Source organism: Poecilia reticulata, chromosome 16 (genome assembly GCF_904066995.2).
Source record: "Poecilia reticulata chromosome 16, P_reticulata-male-v2, whole genome shotgun sequence".
Classification (NCBI taxonomy): domain Eukaryota; kingdom Metazoa; phylum Chordata; class Actinopteri; order Cyprinodontiformes; family Poeciliidae; genus Poecilia; species Poecilia reticulata.
The window spans coordinates 10,407,191-10,431,572 of record NC_088845.1 but is presented as its reverse complement, the minus strand read 5'-3'; the positions used below and the strand labels follow the sequence as shown (position 1 = coordinate 10,431,572).

The 24,382-nt window shown below is 37.2% G+C and overlaps 1 protein-coding gene across 1 annotated transcript in view; it reads left to right on the top strand.

Annotated features, from left to right (window-relative positions):
• Window positions 1-24,382, top strand: part of LOC103477781 (mannosyl-oligosaccharide 1,2-alpha-mannosidase IA) — a 207,581-nt gene that overhangs the window by 80,113 nt on the left and 103,086 nt on the right. The window contains exon 2 of the mRNA XM_008431079.3: window positions 5,731-5,827. Within this exon, the coding sequence (XP_008429301.1) occupies window positions 5,731-5,827 (97 nt within the window). The remainder of the gene's footprint in view (window positions 1-5,730; window positions 5,828-24,382) is intronic.

The following is a 24,382-nucleotide window of genomic DNA, read 5'->3' as shown; positions in this document are numbered from 1 at the left end:
GCTAAAAATTTAAGCAGGAGCTAACATGACTCTCGAACTTTCAACAGTCCATCCTTGTTACAGAAACCTGATATCTAGCAATAACTGTTTTTTATAAATATACTTTTTCTTGAATGGCAGTAAATCTTTTACAATTTCTGAAATTAGTTTTTATCTTGTTCTAAAACTTGAAGCAGTAAGTATAGAACTACCTTGAGAATTGGTTGGATTTATTTTGAGTAAGTAAAAGTATTATAAGCAGGCATAACAATAAATAGACTATACACAATATAACCTCATAAAAATAGTCAGTTTTTTTAAATAAAGCTTCTGCTCATATTTGAGAATAAAACATACAGGAATATACACATTCAGCATGTTTCCAGTATAAAACAAGGCTATATATGTTTGGCACATGTGCGTACTAAATGAGAGGGCTGCACCAGATATTTTTGGCATAACTGCAGGTTAGACCTCTACTTTGGTATCATGTCTGTTCCTGCTTTGTTTCCATTTGTTTCCGTCTCTTTCGGATAGCCGGTTGTTGTGGTAGTAACACAGCCGCAGTTATTGATTGGCGCTGCCTCTGTTGGGATGTTGTGTTGCTACGCCAACGATTCTACAGGTGCATGATCTCTGTCTTCCCACACCTTTGACCCACTGCAGTGCACAGCAGCAGTAGTATGCTATATGGATCAAACATCAGCTTCTCTGATGGAATGAAGCATTTTCAGTGTTTCCCAGCAGGAAGCCAAGTCTCATCTTGCCTGGAGTCTGAGTTTCACTGTTGTGACTTTTTAGTGTAAAAGAGAAGCTGTACATGCTGTAGGATGGTGGACAATATTTCAGAAACAGTAAGAAATTCCCTCAATAATTACGCAGAACTCTAAACATGTAACTGAGATTGCTGCATAAAAATCTAAAGTAACAAAATGCAAGTTTTGAAGGCATAAAAGCTGAAGCCATCTTGCATTTCTTCTGTAAAATTCTGCTAACATTTTTTTGTTAATAAAAGCAGATTTCTGCATCATTTGCCTACCACTGTGAAACTGATTTCAGGTTGCTGGAACGTCCTGTGAGCCTTCAGCGATAACAATAGCAAACAAAGTACTTTCTCAAACCCATGACTTTGGAAAACATACCGTCGTGAGGTCTTTCCGTTTACTCAGCAGGGCTATTTGTTTTATCATCAACAAGAGACCCATGAAAGCTATGACTTTTGAAAATATTTTTATTTTCTCAATGTATTCCTATCAGTCTAATTATTATTCCTTTTGTTCTTGAATATTTTTATACTCTTTGCAAGTTTATCTAAGCTAGTTAAATGGTGCTATGTAGTGTAAAGAGATGCCAGAAAGAGAGCTTCAACCAGGAGGCAATATTATGAAAATCACCACTAGTTATGATATTGTAGAATATTTTGATGGCAAAATATTTTTTTTCACTTTTTTGCTTTGTCATCATTATGCTCTGCACAGCAATTCATGGGCGTCAGAGTTTCGGCCTGTAAAATCTTTAGCAGGTCACGAATGCTTGGTGCTTGAAATAGCAGTTGTACCACGTTTGTCATCCATGCTTTTTCTGATGCGACAGAAATTACCATTGTGAGAACAATAGAAGTTCAATAATGTTGTGCTCTACTAATAGCTGCAGTGATTGAAACAAATGTTCTTTTCATTGTGTTACTTTTTAGTAGGTGGGATGTATGAGGCAACACGTAAACAATATGACTTCAAATATAATGTGAGAACAGAGAAGCATTTGTCATTTTTTGATTATCATTATCTCGCAGATATAAAGTTGTTATCCACAATAAATCTTGCCAATTATATCCAGTTACTGATTTTGTGGTAATCCGTCCTCTAGACAAGCAGTCAGCGACTATGTTTTCAACATAACGCCGAATCCAGCTCCTGGGGGTTGAGTTGACAGAAAGGAGTCAAACTCTGTTAAACACAGAAGCACTGAGCGAGGAGTTTGCCCTGTATCAAAGAACACCAGAATACGCTGTGATAGTGGCTTTTTGTAGGACAGAAACACACAAGAAAGAGAAGCAGCTTAAAGAAGTGTAGAAACCAGAGCCATTGTTGTGATGAAAAGCAGAGAAAACTCAGGTAATGGCAGTAAAATCTCCTTCACTGTCTTCATTTAGAAGCGAGATACATCTAAACATCGCTTTGTCAGATCTAATACATATGTAAAGAAAAAAATGGCAAGATAACATGAAGTATGATAATCATCTGCATAGATGTGCAACACAAGTCTGGCAAACCCATTAACTGAAACATGGAGGTCATGTTTTACTTGCAAATCATTTCTGCCGAGACTTTTGTCATAATTCTGTAGATTTTTGGCTATTAAAGTTGCCAAAGGAGTCACTGGCAGCATAACAGACTGTCAGTTTCAGATAAAACAGGAGGAATTTCCTGCAGGTTTTGTTCTGAGACAAAGTGTGCTCCGGGTTCACTGAGAGGTTGGATTGGCTATTTTATTTATTTTTTTATTATTATCTTGTCATTGTCTTGTGACAAGATAAAGATCACTTTCAATATTTTTCCTAAGACTCATGACTGCCTTCCCCCTTTTTTTATATTTGTATAATTCATGTAATCTTCTTTTAGTTTGTCAGTCAAGCGCATTCACAAAACAAAACAATGTTGAAAATATTATTGTAACCAGCCTGGCTTCTGATTTGTGAATAGATTGCAGGGTCTGGTACGTAGCCTGAGTAATATGCTGTGTATCCAGAACTGCCAGATAACAAATTAAATTGGCGCTGTAAGACAAAAATGAATGCATTGTTTGTGATTAATTTGTGATGAAATATCTCCTCCCTGACCAGTTGTTGCCTTTTTGTTGTTACTCTGGGAAATTGCTGGAGTTCTGCTTGCTTTGAAAGGATTTCCTGCTGGAGGGAATCTGATTCATGTTGTCTGTTTTCTACTGTCTTATTTGAGCCCACCTCCAGAGAGCAAGCAGAGTCATGTTGTATTGATAAGAGATGACATTGTGCTGTGGGGGGGGGGAAACAACTCCAGCTTACGACATTCAGTCTCTCCAACTGATAGCATGTCGTACAAAGACTCCCTGCTTACTTTACATGTGTTACAGTGCTCTGAGCAATTTAATTTGATTTATCTGTCATTGTGGTAAGTTTTGGAAACAAATGTGCTCTGAAGCAAAACAATTTTTTTTCAGTTTAAATTCAAGCAGTTTGCATGATTCAGTGGTTCGTGCATTTTTGCCACTCGTCGATATGAAGGCGGCATCGTTTTTAATCAGATCGTTCCCTTTATTGCAGTGAAGCTCCACATATAACGCTTTTGCCCTTTTGTTAGAAATAGGAAATGTCAGAGGAGATAAACAAACAGGCAGAGCAAGGCCCACCTTTAAGAGCCCCATTTAATTTGCTTTAGGATGGTGGAAGGTTGAGGGTCTTTAAACAGATTTATGTTCAGTAAAACGATGAGAAATCATTTTATAGTCTTGTCTTACTTTGGTGTGGCCATCGTGTAAGGACATCCTGTTTTTGACCTTGCTGACAACCCCTACATAGTTTCATGTCTCTGTTTTCTGGAACAATGCAGATCACAAACAATTTAACAGAATCTGTAGTCAGTGTTTCATATTTGAGTCAAGTTTGACAAATCCATGTATTGCGTGCGTGTATAGCAGTTTGTCGACTCTAATGCGTGAAAGGAGTGAATTTTTTTTATATAAACGGAATAAAGCTTTCATAAACTGCATTTTAAAACATCTGAGATCATTACAGGGTTATCCAGTTTCAGTTTGATCAGTCTAATGGTGCTATCAGACTGAAAAAAGCACCTGCTGTGTTGCACTCAGAAGACCATTCATTTGTATTGCATGCACTGCGCACCAATAGTTTGCCCTCTACCAAATGAAGCCTGTGGCATGGTCCGAGTTGAAATTTGTTGAACTTGGACCGCTGTGCACTTTGACGCCTGCTCACAGCCAGTAGACACAGAATATCCATCAAACTGCTCCCCACCGAGTAGAAAGTAGCCAGTCAATGTGGAAACTGATCTTTTTAGCAAGCCAAACACTGCTCTCTGAATCATTCATCACGTTTTTTTTTCTTTTGTTCTCTTTCCCCATCTGTCTGTCTCACATGTAGGGGTAGTTTTGCTGTTGCCGTTATTTGTGGAAAACAGATGCATTAGCTAATAGCAATTCGGCTTTGTCAATAAAATACTTCTGTGCCTGATATTTTGAAAAATGTCTCTTTTTTTTGCCGTATTCTGCTGTGCCTGGAAACCCAGACACAGGTTTAGCCATTAACTCCTGCAGAGAGCCCAGTGCGTGTCATGTTTGAAAGCTGCAGAAGTATTTTTGATTTCTAACTAGAGGTGATCAAATGTTGTGCATGTTTATTTAAAAAGGTTGCTGAGGGCTGGAGTTGATTTGTTCAAATGGAAATCGGAGCAATTTATGCATTTTACATTAAATGGTAGCATTTCTACAAAAAATGGAAATAGATTGGTACGGAAACAAGTGAAACATTAGCAACACATTCAGGTGAAATAGATTTAAAATAATTAAGGTTAAATCTGTATAGAAGAAGGATTTATGTGATCCAGTGTATCACCATCCTCCTATGTCAAAGTTTAAACTTATCCTTATTGTTTTATGTTTGTTTCTTTGAGTCTATTACTTTGATCTGTCTCATGTCACCACACTGTGAAGATTATTTTAGAGATGTTTTGGACTTTCACACTAGAGCTAATATCCATGTATTAAGTTTTAACAGATACATTCCCTTCCTTTAATCTAAGGTAAGAGTATAGTTCTGTGATAGATGAACAAACACAGCATTTCATTGGGAATCTTGATGCAGTGCAGAAATATATTTTGTTTTGCAGAATGCCTGAATTCTTACTGAAGCTGTTTTTTTTATATATTGTTTGCTTCTGTTACCATGTGAAAAATATAATCATGACTGCACATATTCGGTTTGTCTGATTCTCAGCTAAAATTAAGATTAAGTTTAGAACGTTTTAAAAATGTAAATTAAAACCCTCTGACATCATACAGAAGCTAGAAAACTTCTATTTTATTATCTCAAAGCTTGGATCATAATGATTATTTTAAAACTAAATAAAAAAGTGTTGGGGAGTAGTTAATTGGCCAATATGCGGAGTTACACTGCATTTATTCAGTTTGCTCATAGAAATTAGATAAACTGTGAACTTGCTGGAAAAGGAGGAAAAAAGCATCGAAGAAGCTAAAGAAAATATGTAAATGTATCTTACTGAGATGTAGCAGGTGATTGATCTACTGCTAGACTGTGTTTGGCTGCCAACACATCATGCAGAAAGTTTACAAGTAAGAAATTGTTTATCAGCTTCAGCATGCAGGTTTCTTTTGCCAATAAAAAATGACTTTTTACTTTCCATCAGTTGAGAAAGTTTTGGTGCACTGCAAAACAAATCCACATAACGGTTTCCGTTTCCAATGATTTTCATCTTGAGAAAAATGTTTTCTTTTCCATCCACTGGCACCAGTCAATCTTTAATTTAGAGCAGCTGCTGCAGGGAAAATGTCAGTCACATTGTTTAGCACTGTTGTTTGTGTTATAATTGTGTGTTTGTCCTTTATCCAGCCCTGATCAATACCCATCATTCTCTTTGCCTCGAGCGATCCCAATTTAATTACCACTGTAGCTTCGAGGAGCGATGCTTTGCCTGTGCTTTGTCCACTGACCGATGTGTCCTCGCTCTTGTTTTGCAGATGATGAAGTTTGCCTGGGACAACTACAAGCGATACGCCTGGGGCAAAAATGAGCTGCGACCTCTGACCAAAAACGGCCACCTCGGCAACATGTTTGGTGAGTTTCTACAACTCGGCTGGTGGTGCAAAATCTGATAATGGTCATTCTGTGTGTTTTGTACAAAGGTGTTGCAAAGTTTTATTCCTTGGTAAGTTTCATTCACAAATTAGAACAAAGACCTGAGCTAAAAAGAGAAAGATTGTCATCAGAAAAGAGGTGCATCTCAAGAAAGTAGAACATCATCAAAAAGTTAATTTATTTAATTAATTGCATTCTAAATGTCAAGCTTCCATATTATGTAGAGTAGACAAAATGATTTATTTCAAGTTTTTAATTTTTGTGATTATGGCTCACATCTCTTTGAAACTCAAAATCCAGCTTCTCAAAATGTAAATATTATAACACACCCATTAAAAATGCTTTAAATACGAAACGTAACATTTTGACCATGCATGCTATAGCTTACATAATCATGGGGAAGACTGCTGACCTCGCTAAAGGTCATTGCTAAAGAAGGCGGTTGGTAACAAGGTGCTACATTCAGCCATGTTAATGGAAAGTTGAGTGGAAGGAAAAAGCCAATATTGTCAAGCAAAGATCTTTCTAAAAATGTGGGGATGTTTGACTGTGTCTGGATCGCTTTAAGAGCAACATTAATCCCGTAGTCTGTTTGTCTCCATGTCACACTGCATTAATGCAGTAATTATAGCAAAAGAAGCCCCAAGCAAGTATGCAGTGTGCATACTGTTTCCATTATGGACATAATTTCCAGTACTTGAATATTTATGTGCTAAAATATTCAATACATTTTTTTGTTGGTGTAGGATAATAATTTTATGACAAACAAAATGTTGGGCTTTTATAATTCATAACCAACTCAAGAGAATTAAATGCTTAGCATGTCCTTTTTTGTGTAATAAACTATATAGTATGAGTTTTGCTTTTTGGATCACTGTGAAAAAGACAATTAGATATTTTAAATAGGAGGCACATATAAATGGAAGTGACAAAGTTTTAAAGACAGAATTGGGATACAAAACTGCCCCTTTTCCATTGACATACAGCAAATTCCCCACAAAATTTTAAGCTGACTAATTGTTGGTGCCAACAGTTCAAGCTTTTCATTGTGCTGCATTTGAACCAACACAGAAATAGCAAAGCAATATAGATTGTTTCTCTCCCCAGCATCCCTGTTTTTTTTTTGTTTTTTTCTATAATTAGACATACTCTGGTTGCATCAACGGAAATGGATCAGGTTGCAGGGGATTGCACTAAGCCTGTGGTTTTTTTATTTATTTATTTTTTAATATTAGACTTTTTACGAAGAGAAAACAACACATACAAATATGCAAGTTCTACATTTTAAGTGCAGATACAGCATCCCATTACCAAACATACCTACATACAGAAATACTTGCAAATGCACAATAAGATTCATATTTTATCAGGGTTTTTTATTATCTGCTGCAACATCAGATTATTGAACAGCAAACCATACTTTGGATCACTAGATTTTATAAAAATATTTTAAAAAATGTTGATGAAACAATTTTTTTTAGATTTGTATAATAATTTCATTGGATCAAATGGTAACGACACTCTTTCACAATAGACTCCCATAACCTCTGTGTACAGCAGCCGGTATCTTCTGAAGGATATATCTGTGACCTAAATGATTTATAAAGTTAGACTCTTGAATATTAAATGCAACAAGTTTCAGATGTTTGCATCGTATTGTGCGCTTGGCACCATGCCGTTCTGAGCTTTCACCCACCAAGGAAAGTTTCACACAATGCCAGGGGAACGAGCCACCAGCCTCTAATTGGAGCAAGATCCAGAGGGATCCTCAGGTCCTCTTCAGCGGAGCACATCAAACTCTTCTCACTGCTGTGCTTGAGGGAAATCCCACAATGCGGGCCTTAATAAAAGGCGGATCAGCTCTTAATAAGACTGGATCTGTGGTGTCTTCCATACCTGAGGTCCCACTCCCTCTTATCTGTAGGGATTCAGTATTATTGAAGATGATGATGACACAAGCTTTTTTTTTTTTTTTTTTTTTTAAAGAAAAAAAGCTGTTTCCTTTGGTGCTGCAGCTCCTGTGAGACTGTGAATCAGAAGTCTGTTTAAAGCAAAGCTGTTAAATCATATGAGGCATTACATTTCAAAGCAACATATCCAGAATTACTTTCTGATGTAAAATAACAGAAATAATTTCACCACCAAGTTAGGCAGACATTTGGAAGCACCTGTTTGAAGTAAATTCTTTCTGAAACTACCTGGGGCTGTAATGCACTGAGGGGGCTAGTACATTAAGTTTTGAACTTTTAATTGTAGTTATATAGAGCATTTCTGGTTTTACTTTAATGTTATTATTGCAGAGAAATAGGCACTTTTTTAAGATGCAAAGGAATAATTATTGCGACAGCCTCGCTCTCTTTCTACCAAAGCTGTATCAGAGCAAAACCAGGGATGGTGCTAAAACCGGTTCTAACACATTCCTATGCTTTGATCGAAACCACTGGTGTCAAACTCCAGTCCGCAAAGGCTGATGTGCTGCAACCTTTAGATGTGTCTCTGCTGCTGCTGCTCGGCGAATCAAATAATTAGGTCATTAGCAGGACTCTGCAAAACTTCCCTGCATGGCGGGGAGGTCAGGCAGTCATTTGATTCAGGTCTTCTGGACCATGGAAACATGTACAAGTTGCAGCTTGACAGCTCTCATGGGCTGAGGTTTGACACGCCTGAGTTTAAACCATCAATCAAACTGAATGGAGAGCATCTCTGAACAGCAGTTTCAATTTTATAATATATTCTCAAATGCATTTCAACTTGGTCTTGGACTGGGCCATTCTACACACCACAGCCCTGGCAGATATAGCTTTAAAGTAATATTTTAACTGTATAAACATCTTTAATTGTGTTTAATTTTAATGTCTTGGAGTGACCCTGAGACCTGACTTGGATCTGTGGAAATGGTAAGTTTCCCTTTTCACTGTTAAAGCAAAGCCTCCTCACATCATGAGGCTGCCACCACCAAGCTTTTACAGAACAGAGTATATGTGTTCAGGGTCATGTTGGGTGTTAGTTTTCTTTCGCATCGGCAGTTTTGCATGAATGGAATGTTTAGAGCTAGTCTCATCTGTGCACAGCACCTTCATCCCCATGTTTGCCATTATCCCTAAATAATTTGTGGCAAACTGCAAATGAAACTTTTTTTTTTTCTTCGCACCAGTGCTATTCTTCTTTCAACTCCTGCCTAAGGCCAGTTTGCTACAGTGCAGTGATTTTATTCTGCGGAACAGGATAACTTAACACTATGTGGAATGAATCTTCATAATATGAATTTCACTTTCTGAAGTGGGTGACAAAAAGCATTAAACTTTTTCACAATATTCAAATCCTCTGAGATATACTCTATTTGAAGTACTTATGTGTTTAGCCCAGTGGTTCTTAACCTGGGTTCGATCGAACCCCAGGGGTTTGGTGAGTCGGTCTCAGGGGTTCGGCGGAGCCTCTGCCGCGGAGATAAAGACACACTTGTGTAAAGTCGTGATGACGTGCCCCGCTTTGCCATCACTTGCTGCAGAGGATCACGTTACATTGCTTAGCCAATCAGAGCTGCGGAGCAGCACTGATTGAAGGAGCTCCACTCAGCATGGATTTAAGCTTGTGTCTTTCAGCAAAACTCACCGTTTTTACCAAATTCTATAGTCTAAATCTGCTCCTTAGTCGCATCTTTTCGGGGTTGCTACTGCCTCTAGTGGCGTGGGGGTGGTAACACAGCTAATATAATTACATTACTAAATCAGAATACCGCAAAGTATTTTGTGTGTCGGCGGGGGGGAAGAAGGGTTCGGTGAATGCGCATATGAAACTGGGGGGTTCGGTACCTCAAAAACGGTTAAGAACCACTGGTTTAGCCCTTTTTGGGAAATCTACTCTCATGCACAGACGAAAAAAAAAACAAAGAGAACTTAATTTTTTTAGTTTTTTTGGGAATTGCATCTTTCTTTGTAGATAGGGAATGAGCCTACAGGAATGCTATTTTTGTGATATTTATCAGCTGTTTTAGAATAATTCACTTTCAAAATGGGAATTTATCTGTCCAACACTGGTGTTTGATGCAATTATAATTTAATCCAGATGTATAATAAGCTTTTAGTTCTTTTTTTTTCTTTTTTCTTTTTTTCTTGCATGTTCAGAATATTTTACAGACTTTTTGCCAATAAAGCCTTCAGGGTGAAAGAAGCTGTTGGTTTTCAAAGAGCTCTTAGGTTTGGATCAGTCTCAGTATGAGACATCAAGGCTTCATCTAATTACTCAGCATGTGATGTAATGCATCATTAGGAAGGAATAACAGCCAAGGACACTGAAGGCTAATAGACTGTGCTGTTGTCGATACTAAAATTTGAAGGGTGATGGAAATGATGATGGATTCAGTTACACTGATTTGTTTGCATTAAAGCTGCATTGAGACATGGCAAACTTCTGGGTTGCTAAAAGAAGACTGAAGCATGCTCTGGGGAGTGGACCAGGATACCAGCTTTTTATGAATATTTCTGAGGACATAGCGCTGGGAACATTCACAGTTTAACTGGCCCTTAAAGATTAGTCACAAACAACTTGCGTTTTTTTACCAGTTTGATCCTTTAAAGTCGGATTTATTCTTCACACCAGCGGTTAACGGCATTCTCTCTGAATTTAAGCTTTGATTTAAAGGTCTGTGCCAGGTTTTAACTGCTGATAATCGTAGCTACAACATTACGTGGAGGTATTATGCAGCAAAGCTACAATGCGCTTTCGATGTAATTGTGTTTACGTGCTTTAATTTACTTTGGGGTGTAGAGTTCTGACCTGTTGTGCAGAACTGCTAACGTGGTGTGAGTTCCTGTAACAGTTTAAGTTGGAGAACAAGCGCTTTAATAGATAAAGGGTAAATATTATTCAGTCTTTCAGGCCAGTGGATGTTGCCAAGGAGGAGCATACTTGTAAGATGCAGGGCTCTCTCAGAAACTCTGACATCAGCTCTGTAACAAAATGATCTTTTTTGTCTTGTTTTTGACTAGAATCTTTAATTATGATCTGAATCACTGAGATTTAGATGAGCATCAAATGATGAGATTCAAGGATGTCTTCCTACGTCATTTGTCACTTGAACCTACAGCTGAAAATTAGCTGTCATTCTGATGTTTTGCTTAACGGGGAAGAACATTTTTCAATACGCAACATCACTACTTAGTGTAATACTGTGTGTGCTGTGCTTTTTATTGTTAAACTTTTTGCATTGATTCAACAGAGTATGATAAAATTATCTAGCTTTTTCATTGTTTTTGAGCTCCAGACCTCTTTGCATCACAGATCCAAAACAGGTTATGATTTGTATGCCAAACAAAGGGCTTTCACTTCTAGTTTTTTATTTTATGAAGATCACAAATTGAGGTATAAAGGACAAATTGAGGCAGGATAATCTAGTTCACATCTGAATATAACTGATTTAGGACAGAACTGATCAAACTCAGCGAAATATCTCCACATTTGGTACCACAGTATCAACCTGTCGTAAGCAATCATGTATATCAGGAGACAACAGGAAATTATATGCAAACAAGGTTTTACTTACACTTTAAAAGAAACCAAAATTTGGGGGGTAAATATTTCTATCTGATTTTACCATCTTGTAGTAGTATTTAACATCTTCAACACTTTTTTACATCTCAATACTTCCTATAACTTCATTGTAAACCTCAGGCAGATACTCAAAAAGCTCATTTGAATTTTCCATCAAAAGTTACAACTTCCACCCTCACAAGCTTTGTTTACAGCTTGGTCATGCTGCGGCCAGTGATCAGAAAAACTTGCCTTTATCGATCAGGATAGATTAGGCTAAAAAAAGTCCGCAACTCTAATTTTCTAATATCACGACACGGATACTAGATGTTGAAAATGAGTGTCGGTGCTAAAATGGATGGCAACCTTTGCATTACTGAGGTATTAATTTATCTTCAGGAAAAATTTTCATCAGAACTAATATTAGTAGGGATGACCTGTCTCAGCCATCTTTTTTTTGTACTGCAAAGATTAGAAAGAAATATTGTAATAGTTTCTTTTTAATTATACAGTCTGCAATTATACAGTTTTAATTATACAGTCTGCTTGTTTTTATATATTTCTTTCATTACAATTTGCTGCATGCTTTGAAATTAAGGTTTTAAGAGATAATTGTTACCTTTTAGATTATTTTCTAACCTTGCAGTTTATAATCCACACTTCTAAAGGAATTTCTGCTGTTAGGGTGAAAGGTTTCTCATAATTACCAAAAAAAAAAAATCTTTAGCTTCAAGCAGCTAAATTGCCATTTTTATCAGTGCAGCTCAGCTAAGCAGTTAAGTAGCACTCTTCAGTTCTGATCCTATTGATATGCAAAAAAGAAATGTTAAAAAAAGATGGCTTAAAATGGGCTTTTCATCATCAGAAGAACTGTTAAGAAATGTCTCATTCTCAATAGGCTCAAAATATTCAGGGAGGGAAACAACTACTTTCATCTGAATTTGGTTAATCCCACAAGAAAAATATCTTCCTGGCTTATTAGCAGCTGGCATCATTTACCCTTCCCTTGCTTTGTTGCAGTGCATTATCTGAGGACCTAGGGGAACAATGAAAGGGCATCTTTCTAGTGAGTAAATGTCACATTGGGAGAGGCGGTGCAGGAACCCAGGTATGAAATTGAAAGCTGTGTTCTTTAATTTAATCCCGAGAGCAGACAGAGATGCAGTGAGATTGAATCTAATCTACAGACAGTATAATCGTCAGAAGCTTGTCATTGTGCTGGAAGTCACCAGAACATTTCTGCAGCATGACACTCATAAAAAGCACAACCCCCCGACCACAGAGACATTTTACTCCTTAATACCCGCCTGTCAGTTTCTCCTGCTATAATCTGTCTTTCAGTCTTTCTTCCTTTCTGCCCTGCATTCCGTTCTATTTTTAACATAATCTCTCCCTTCTCGCTTTTGTCACGACTCTCGTGGCTGAAAGCGACTTTCTCTTAATTCTTCTTCCTTAAGCCTTTTTAACTTGTGTAACTTGTGGAGTTTTTTTTTTTGTTATTTTGCTTATGACTTATTAAGAACTGTTTTTAATAAGTTAATTATTAAGTAGCTTGAAAGTCTTTTGTAATTATGACTAGCTGAGAGATTGTGTGGGAGTCAAAGATTTATTAGGTTAAGAAAATGCACTCTTCCATTTGTATGAGCGACTTATTTATTCCTTATCATAATAATGTTATGGTTTACGATTAAAAATTGATGTATAAAGAGATCTTGTATAAAAGGACTGGTTTTGCTGGTTGTTAGTCTAACATTTACTGCTGAAACAGAATATTTACCGAAACTGTACAAAAATGAACTTTTACTGTCTGACAATAAGTCAGATGGTATCTTTGCCTGTTTTGTTTGTTAGAATTACAAAAATAAATTTTAAAGTGAAGGAGATTTTTTTCCTTGACTTTTGTGAAAGTTTACCAAATTGATCACAAAAAATTTGCTAAATTCAAGATGTCTTTGGTTTGTAATAGAGATGTGCCGATCAGGTTTTTTCCTGCCGACTCCAATTCCGATCACCCATGAGTGCTGATCACCGATACTGATCACATAATTATTATTTTTTTAATCATAAGCACTACCGGTTACATTATGTGGAAAAAGGAACCACGAATTCACTTTAATCAGAAAGGTCACTTTTTCCAAGAAAAAAACAAAACAGGCATTGTGCAAATCGTACTGCTATTGGTAATACTATCTTTAACAGACTGAAAACATATGAAGGCTCTGAAGAGGCTAAATAATGCAAAGAGTCTAAATAAAACCTCTCAACATTGCCAAAAAATTCAAGTATAAAACTTAACATTCAAAGGCAAGTACAGGTTCCATTACAATAAACAATCCAGAGTTACTGATTGAAAACTTCCTGATAGCATGGCGGCTAGCTGATTACTGCTAGTTCTGAGTGGCTGTTTCTGACTGAGTGGAGTAATTATGCAGAGCAGGGAGGAGATCAACTATTTTTTAGAGATTATCTGTCTCATGTTAGGACAGCAAAGTTTTAATATGTATGTAAAATGTATTTTTTTAGGTTAGATGCTGTAGCTTTAAGCAGAGGTTCGGTGTGAGAGTCACTACCAGGTGGAGCAGTGAAATATTACTACCTGTAGCGAGTAGCAGCGGTTCAACAACGAGATCAGAACCAGCATCTTACATCGCAGCTCGAAGACTTAAATAATTTTGCGGGTTATTTGTGTAGCTTTCTGACCGTCATGCTAATCCGGGTGAGTGTTTGTAGCTGTGCGCTGCTTTACCTGCTATCTGATCCTCCATATGTCTTTTTAACTTCAGTGAGCCTCTTTGTAGCCAAACTCCGTCAAGTATGGCATTGTTTTTATGCCATATTAGGTTCGTCGTGTTAGTGCATTTTGACGTGCTTCACCCCACGTACTTCAATTTTCCGCCGCAACACGCAAACTTCCCCATTCACTCAGTGCGTTATAGTTCCACATCGCTTAGGATTTGTTGCTGCGCGTTTGCGCAGTGTGAAGGAAAGAGGAGACCAGCTGCACAGGCAGGGTGTGAAATGAGAAGCAGGTGATCTGTATCGGCAACAATAGCCAATGATCGCCGATCACCGATCTTACACTTTTTCACGGAAATCGGCCGGTGGCCGATCGATCGGCACACCTCTAGTTTGTAAGTTTCTGACAGAATATGAAGTGAAGACATACCTGTGAATATTTTAAGTGAACCCCAAACACTCATTGTGTGGCGATATGGGGAAATTAAGAAATCAGCCCAAATGTCAGGAAGAGAATCACAAACCTCAACCTTTCCAGATTCCTGCACTTGTCATGTTCATTTGTTCAGCTTCATGCCATTACGGATTACAAATGGATGCATCTTGGTGCAAAAATAAGTTTGTTATTCCCAGAAGCAAAGCAAAGCAAACCTTCATTTCAGACAAAAGTTAATTTTTACTATCATATTTGTAGCAAAAAGGAGGATCATTTCAAATTAGAGAACAATATTCCATCTGTGAAACATGGGGGAGACAGTATCATGTTGTGGGAGTTTGTGAAAGGACTGCTACAAAACTTGTGAATTTTAAAAAGATTTTTAAAAAGTCTCATTATTCTGGAATTTAGCAAATTGAAATTAATTATACTGACCTAAAAAATGGAAACATTCTGATTTATTGTTGGCTAGTGATTCAAAAAATATGTTGCTGTCTTTTAACACAATGTATATAAATATGTGGTTTCAACTGTAGGTCTGCAGTATCTGCTGTTCCCTTTTGATCCCATTAGATTATTTTAGATTATTATGTCAGTTTAATATCAAATCTCCTGGAGTGTTGTGGCAGAACAGGGATCAGGGTCTCGCTTAGTCTGACTCGTGACATTTGCTTTGTCTCCCGCTTCAGAAATAATTTTGGTCAAATATAGCATTCCCTCAGTATCACAGAGGAACAGCTGCTGCAAACGGGGAACAGAAACCTGAACATGTTTATATTATTTGGCAGAATAAAAGGGTTTGGAGCTCAGTTTAATTTATTAATGACTTGCTGGCCTTTCGATTCAAAAAGCCGAACCTGTTCTCTATGTGTGTGTATGTATGTATATATATATATATATATATATATATATATGTGTGTGTGTGTGTGTGTGAGCGCAGGGCTTTGTTAAGCTATTAATTCTGCATATAATTTATAAATAAGGGCTCAAACAGCTTTAGCCTTCAACGAGTTTGTCATTCTGTGATTTACATGTGTTAATATCTTTGAATGATCCGTTTTCAGTTTTGGCTCAGATTCTTCACTGTGACCGATAGACATCATTGATTAAGGTCAGGTGGATGACATGTAGGCTTCTGTTGATGTTAAGTCTTACACTGAATGCAAAAATCATATCATCATTCTGTTGCCTCTCTAGAAATCTGAATATCATTTAATTTTTGCTCCCTTTTTCATTGAAAACTGAATTCAGTTTTTTGTTTCAATTTAAAACGTGAACCTCATAGATTGAATACACACAGAACAATTTTGAGCATTTTTTAAGAATGCATATGACACTATAATAAAGTCTGTTGTTAAGGAACCTGACTACTCACAGTTCTTCGTATAATCAGATAAAAGGAAAGTTGAGTGGAAGAAAAAATATCAGAGAAAATGTGCACTGTCAACAGTAATAACCACAAACTTGTAAACATTGAGACACACCGCCTGTTGAAATGTTTGGGGGATCTTTCTAAGGTGAGCACTGCAGCTGGTGTTGCCACATACCTTTGTAACTAGGGAATGGGCTACAATTGTGGCATTCCCATTGTTGAACCAGAAACATCAGATGTGATTTACCTGAACTAACACAAAAAAGTAGTTTTAAATCAAGGACTAAAACTCTGAAGAAAGGATGAGAGAGACAAAATGGATCAATCTTAAGTCACCCTGAGTTTCCTCATGAACTCTTCAGCACCACCGACTGTTCGCCTCTATGTCATGGCACAGTGATGTGATGTAGTGATGCAGGAACTCAAACCCAGTATTACTATTGAGTACTGCTCATAATCATTCTTTTTTACAACTCCTTTAATGGATATGTTAATAGTCAAAGTTCCTGAGGTTTTTATTCATTGTAAGCCATAATCTTCTGAAAAAAAAGAGGTACTCTTCATCACCTCTAGTTAAACAGAGTTTTACTTTCTGAATTAATTAACTTTTTATTCTAATGCACTTAAAAATGCACTTGACAATAGATCTGACAGATGTGCTGTGGGATTTTAAAAAGTAAATGCTTCCATATTTTCAATTAGTTTTAATTAAGTTGCATCTTAAATTTGTACAGTCATGAATTGCTGCTTTTATTCAATTTTTTTAATTATTATTTTTTTATTTTTAGTTAATGTGAAATCCCTTATTTATTCTTATGTATTGTAGCTCCGGCTGAGGAATTCAAAGAATACAGTATAACAATGTAAAGCATTTGAATAGTCCTGTTACTGAAAATGTGCCATGCAAAAGAAATTGCCTTGCTTTGCGACAAAACAGGATTCATGTGAGCCTGGAAAAAATACAACAAAAAAAACAACAAAAAAACATTCTACTTCTAAATCTTTTTTTTTTTTCCAAGGAAATAGCATAAAATGATTATTTGGTGCAGACTGTTAAGAGTTTTCTTTAAAATGTCTTTCATATTTAGAACAGACATGCGTAAAGGTCCTGCTTTTTGATATCTATCTTAATACAAAGCTCTTACATACAGTTAACAAAAAATAATTTCTAACAAAGGAATATAACTTATATGAACTACTTTTGTTTCCCACATTTTTGAAAATGCATTTCCAAGCTGGAAATGGTTAATGACGGTAACTTGAAGTTTAAAATGATGGCATTAGTACGAGATTAGGAGTGAAATGTTTAAGCTTATCACTATTTTCAGTTTTGACTTATACTTTACACTATTTTAGCATAAATACCTCCTGTAAATATTGGTTTCATAAGTTTTATATTTCTTCTTAATTAATTTCAAAAACTTTCTTGCTAAATTTGTTTTGTAATTATATTTATAAAAAAATGTAATTTTATGCTTTAAAAAACAGATTTTCTATATAATTTTATGGTTTTTGTATGCTGACATGCTAAATATTAAATCAGATGTCATGATTAGTTCTACAGTACTTCGGTGACCTTTTTCACAAACATTACTTTACTCTTGAGTAATTTCTCAGATGGCAACTATTAGTAAAAATAGGATGAAGTAGTGCTACATGTACTTGAGTACAATTTTTGGGTACTCTACCTTCCTCTGATCTGGATCAAAACTCGGCCTGGAGCATCAGCCATAATGCCGTATTTTCTTTACTCTGCAGGCTATTGAGAAGATTTAAATCCCATGAGTTCGCATGACTGTATTAAAAAGTGTCTGAAAGTAATGCAGAGTCATTTTGGGACATCTGTCCACAGCTTGAAATCCAAAGCCCTGAGAGTAAGGAAATTTAAATATTTGGCCCCCAGAGATTTTCTGACCCACTTTTGCTGAGGAGGACATCCACTCCAGCGCCAATGGCTCTATATATTTTCCACTTATCTTAAAGCCTGGCATCACAGAACCGTTAGCAGTGAATTAAATTAGGATGTTAAACAGGAAAAGGGGCTTCATCCTGAAGAGCTAATGCATAGTAAGAGAAAAGGCGACGCTGTTTTTGACCCTTAGACATCAATCCATGCACACTAATGGAGACATGCAAAGCAGAGAAAAAAGCATCACTTGGTGTTTGTTCGCCTTTTTGGTTTCTTCTTTCTGAATCCCTAAAAACTTTTCCCTCAGAGCATCACATTAAGATGAGATCCACGAATCAGGCTGATACAGATTTTCTTTGTCTGACCTACCAATTCCAATTTTCACTGATTCCAGTTTTTGTAAGGTTAAGGACTTGTATAAATAGAAGAAAAGGCTCATAGGAGTTGTAGTTTTGAATCCAACTGAGAATGAAGAAATGACTTCCTGTTATGTTTAAAATCATGTCCTCAACCTTTCCCAGATATTTTTTATGAAATAGAAAACAGCAGTGCTACATACAGTACTAAAATCATGTTGTAGTATTTGACCTGAAAACCTCTCATCAGAGGTGACTAGAGAAAATGATCTAATCCTAATCTCTGTGTGAATGATCAATGTGGCTCAGTGGTAGAGCAGAAGCTGCAGTCCTCAACGCATTTGTTTCTTCTTCAGTACTGCGTCCTGGGCCATTTTCTGCATTTCTTCTCCTTCTTTCTCCACCCTTCTTCCTGTCAAGCTTCTGTTCAATAAAAACTACTAGTGCCTTGAAAAACCTTTTAAAAATCACAAAGTTGTTGTCATAACCTTAAGCATGTGTATTCATGTCTCAAATTCTCAGTTTCCGAATGTCTGGAGTAAAATTGCACTCCAATAATTTTTAAACCAAAACTGTGCCAGTCGTGTAGTTGTTAAGATGCAGAGTCATGCATTTTTAAAATGAAAAAAATATTAATGTGGGTTTAGCCCGAGAGTCTTAAGACTTTCATTTCCAGACAACTGGAAACGAATTAAGCCAGACTGCTTATTTATGTTATTAATCTTTTATGACTATGTGCCTTATAAACACGGCTGCCTTCTCTGATCTGGAAACAAAGCTGATGGTGAAGAGACGGCTCTTGGACAGCCTCCAGAAGAATTTTTTTTTCTTTTCTCCTCTGCCTTTTGTTACCAGCCTGGGAATTGGCTCGAGAACGATCCCTCAAGTAAACCCAGCCTGTCAGTCTAATGTCCTTGAAACCTTAGAGATGTTTTACATTTTACTTTGGTTTCAGTGAAGAGATGGGACGGACATAACTGGGCTCGTCTGCTAACCTCCTTTGAGATTTAGGCTTAAGGTCACAGAAGTGCTCTGAACTCCTCACACATTTCACAAGTTCAGTTTGCAAGTCCATGTCTGCTAAAAGACGTTTAAAGGTTTTGAGGTATTTTTAAGGTGTTGGTTGAGAAAATTAATAGTTATTTTGTTGCACAATATGTTTATTCAATTCCATCAGGAAGATTAGTGATTAGGTGTTGTTGGCTCTAAAAATATAACAGATTTATTTCTGTTATACAAAACAATTATATGAAACCTGCTGAATGTGCCAGAAGTTTCATCTGCTGTCAATCTGTCCTTTTTTTTTTAGGTTGTAATTGCTTCATACTATGCCAAAACGGCACTCTCCACAATTAAACCATAATCTCACTCTGAAAAATGTAGAAAACATTGAAGTTTGGTGTATTAAACAAAGGTGTTTTTCTATACAAAATCAGTTCCTCAATTATTGCTATGCCTTCTGTCAATGCTTATTACGAACATTCTTCTGCCAATCAGATGCCGTCCACTCTTGTGTTATTTCAAGAGGAGCAAACAGACAAATGGATGTTGGATCATTCGTCCTTGCACAATTTTCTTTCGATCATTCAGAGTCCGCGCTACTCTCTTATGCTCTCTTTTGTTCAGCTCACCTCACAGGTTTTCAGAGAAATTGTCACAAGAAAAGGTTGAGATTTTGTGTGATGATCCATTTCTGCACTGATGTAGCCACATGTTGAGGATCGTTATCCTGGTCAAACTCCCAGCGATGATACAGTTCATTGTTTTTAAGCAGAGGATAAAATCTACTCGTTTATCTAAGACACTTTGATGCTTTCCACACAATTAACCATTGTTTCATGCCAAACCCAGCTGGGTTTTTGCTCCCGAAATGTTTTATTATATTCCCATCTGACGATAGGACACAGTTAAGGTCCCAGTAGTCTTTCATTTTATTTATTTTTTATTATTATTTGTGGCATGCCTTCTAAACAATCAGTTTGTACTTGAACCTTAGATGACAGTTCTCCAACACTGAACACTAGAGATTTACTTGGGTTTGTATATATTTTTTATTTTTTTGCTAATATATTGGTATAAAGTAGCTTTCCGGATTTCAGAAAAAACAAACAAACTAAGCACTAATCTAAGATGTATAAATATTTAGATTCCAACAACTCCTTTTATCTGTTTCCGAAAGCATCCTTATTAGAGTTCTCATATAATACTGACACTTTCTGCTTTTGCTCTGGAGTAAGAAGCCAACCAATCACACAGACTAAGTGGAGGATTAGAGAGATGTCCCCCTCACCCCCTGTGAAGAGCTTCATTACTCCTGTGGCTGCTTATGTGGGTCACTAACTGAAGAGCTCACCACGTTAAATGCGGGTCCAACAGCTGCTTGGGACACTACTTGTGATTGTTCTGAAAAAAAGAGAGAACATCACATTACGTGTAACGGCCGCCCCTCCCTCCCCCGGGAGATTTTTCATCAACAATAGACGTCCCATGGCTGTTAAGGGGATTGGCCACATGCTGTTATGCACAATTGCTACACAGCTCTTTTCTCCCTCTGCTACAAATGGCACAGTGAAGACCTTTTTCATGCATGGAGAAATGGTTTTCTATTATGTTGGCTTGACATTATAATTATTTAATCTTTTTTTGTAAAACTTTGTTCCATCATCCTTCTTCACCTCCTATTTTTGACCTCCCCGCACCTTCCCGTGAGGTGCAATTAAAGAGCATAAGGTCATTGAGTTTTGCCGAGAGTAGTTCTGGCTTGCAGATTGAGCCGTTTCCGCTGACACGGGCTGAACCCCTCACCTTTTCTTTCATGGCTCGGCCAGGGACCATTTAAAACCAGTACCGTTTATTACGAAATCCCAAAAGCTCTTTAAATGATGTAAAGAGCTGCCATGGTAGAGAACAGAGGGGTTGGAAAGAGGTGGTTTGAAAACTCGATTTAGCTTGAATCGATGGCCCAAATGATGAAGCTCTGGCTATTTATTATTCAGTCTTCTCTGGCTGCAGGTGCTGCAAAAGGTGATATAAATATTTTATAGAGCAGCTGGAGATCTTCTGGGTCTATGGAACCCCTCAGAGAAAAGGACTTTCACAAATTTCCTATGTCTTACATCATCACTAATCAAGAGAATGGGATACAATGAGAGAGCGAGGACGTCTAAAGTGGCACAGTCACAGAACACAGCATTGCGTAAGGAGGTCGAGCAACTCGGACATGCATACATGGATGTGTGTATCTGCAGCATATATATATATATATATATATATAAACTGCTTTAATGGATGTGTGAGCCTTGACCTTTCGGCCCCCTTCATATGTAAACTCCTCCAGTTTTTGTTATCAAAGGAACACTTTTATGAAAAGCACTCAGCTGGCCACTGCTACCATGGGTGATTACCTACTTTCCTCCACCCACACATTATTCGAAGCAGACAGGTTTTCCCTCCCTTGCAATTACCTCCCACTGAGTCTCCTGCCCGGTCATGAAGGGGGCATTGTGAAGGTGAGCTGGTTTGGGGGGAGGGGAGGTTCATTAGTGTTCTTGCAAATGTCTTCTCAAATGGTGCCTGTCACCACCTGTCACATTACAATCACCTGCTGTGAAGATTGTAAAAATTCACCCACTTTCCTCTTCTACCCCGTCCGGTGGCCTCCATCAAGATGCAATTATCCGTCTTTAAAACAGCTAGCATCAAATGGATACCAAGATCTGGGGCTCTTCCCAAAGTTCATCACAGAAATCCTTTGTTCTGATTTTTTTCTTACTTTTTTTTCTGGGAAAAAAACCAAAACAAACATTTTATTTATATATATTTTTTTGAAGATATGTCATCAATTTCAGTCTATTCTCATATTCAGTCTGAGGTTGTGAGGCAGGTTAGTTCCTATAATATTCATTATTTTGTTAACGAAACACTTTTTTGCTGTGAACAGTCCACAAACATTGCTTTGTTGATTAACCTCTCATTCTTTTGGTGCTAAATAAAACATTGCATTCTACAATCACTGCTTGTGAGACTTCTATCGTGCAACCAGAGGTACTTATGATCATATATAATATTGAGTTTTCTGTAAAGATTCAGGCTCTACGCTTGTAGATAATTCCCGTTTTGCAGTATAACAGTGTGGAACGACCACACCTGCCATGCTATAAAATGTAAGAGCTGTGTAAAAAGCTTCAAGTCTCAGTTTACTGCAGTGTGCATTCTGTAATAATACTCCCAATACCGTTTTATTAAACTGTAAAGAAGTGTAATATTGATTCTTAAACATTTCACAGAGATTCTTGGTAAATAACATTTTTCTCTTGACATGGGGAAGCTGTAGATTTGACAAGTGTCAATAATAGTAACAGAATCCAACAGCAGCACCTCAATTTTTCCCAGATATAGCTTTTTTTTATTGCGTCTTGCCTTTGCTATTATTAGTTTTGAAGTTTAAGTTCAGCCTTGGTCTGCATTCTAGCAGGAATCCTTTATGACATTTTCAAACCCCCAAAGTCAGACAATGACATTTAAAAAATAAGCTATGGAGGCAGTGGTTTTTACTTGGAGAAATTCCAGTTTCTCACAAAAGAAATTCCAGTTTCTGATAACATATGAAGGCTCTCAAGAGGCTAAATAATCCAAAGAGCCAAAATAAAACCTCTCAACATTGCCAAAAAATTCAAGTATAAAACTTAACATTCAAAGGCAAATACAGGTTCCATTAAAATAAACAATCCAGAGTTACTGAAGGAAAACTTCCTGATAGCATGGCGGCTAGCTGATTACTGCTAATTCTGAGTGGCTGTTTCTGACTGAGCGGAGTAATTATGCAGAACAGGGAGGAGATCGATTATTTTTTTAGAGACTATCTCTCTCATGTTAGGACAGCGAAAGTTTTAATACGTATGTAAAATGTATTTTTTTTGGTTAGATGCTGCAGCTTTAAGCAGAGGTTTGGTGTGAGAGTCACTACCAGGTGGAGCAGAAGCGGCGCTCCGCCTGTCAAATATTACTACCTGTAGCGCGTAGCAGCGGTTCAACAGCGAGAGCAGAACCAGCGTCTTACATCGCAACCGAAGACTTAAATAATTTTGCGGGTTATTTGTTTAGCTTTCTGACTGTCATGCTAATCCGGGTGAGTGTTTGTAGCTGTGCGCTGCTTTACCTGCTATCTGATCCTCCATATGTCTTTTTTACTGCAGTGAGCCTCTTTGTAGCCAAACTCCGTCAAGTATGGCATTGTTTTTATGTTGTATTAGCTTCGTTGACGTGCTTCAATTGACGTGCTTCAATTTTCCGCCGCAACACGCAAACTTCCCCATTCACTCAGTGCGTTATAGTTCCACAACGCTTAAGATTTGTTGCTGCGCGTTTGCGCAGTGTGAAGGAAAGAGGAGACCAGCTGCACAGGCAGGCTGCAAAATGAGATGCAGGTGATCGGTATCGGCAACAAGAGCCAATGATCGCCGATCACCGATCATGCACTTTTTCACGAAAATCTGCTCGATTATGATCGGTGACCGATCGATCGACACACCTCTAGTTTTTTTTGTTTTTTGACAGATGGCTGTAGTTGTATTTTTCCTGAGAAAATAAGTTTCAAATGTAGCTAATTTTCTTTATTTCTCTGAATTACCTTTGACAGAGTCTGGAATCTCTTTTTTTGTAAAAGAAAGAAAGAAAAAAGAGAATTTTACATATAGGGTTGAAGGAACAATTTTTCCTGTTCAGCTGCAGTACTTTCTTGCTTGTTCTGCTTAATACTTATCTGACACAATAGGTTGTAACAAAATGTTAGTCAAGCTTTATATGTAGTAAAACAAATAAAAAGTATGACTAACATTTGTGCATGATCCTTTTTATTGGTCTACCGGTTCAATCAGAGTCTACTGGTTTTTCAATGTATTTCTCTAATTAGCATTTTGATATTGATGTGCAAAGGTATGTTTATCAAGTTCCTTCCACTATGTTTTGACGACATTTCGTCACTAGAACACTTTATTCCCCAGCTGACTCAAACTGCTCATCTTTTTCAGAGAAGAGACGTACAATTACTCTTCTAATTGAAAAACTATGCAAAGCCTGATTTCAAATTATTTATATTTCAGAAGGTCATATTTACAGGTTTTATTTAAATGTGATGATACGGGTCCTATAAAACTGTATGCTGTAAATAATTTGGAAACAAAGCTTTTTCAGTAAA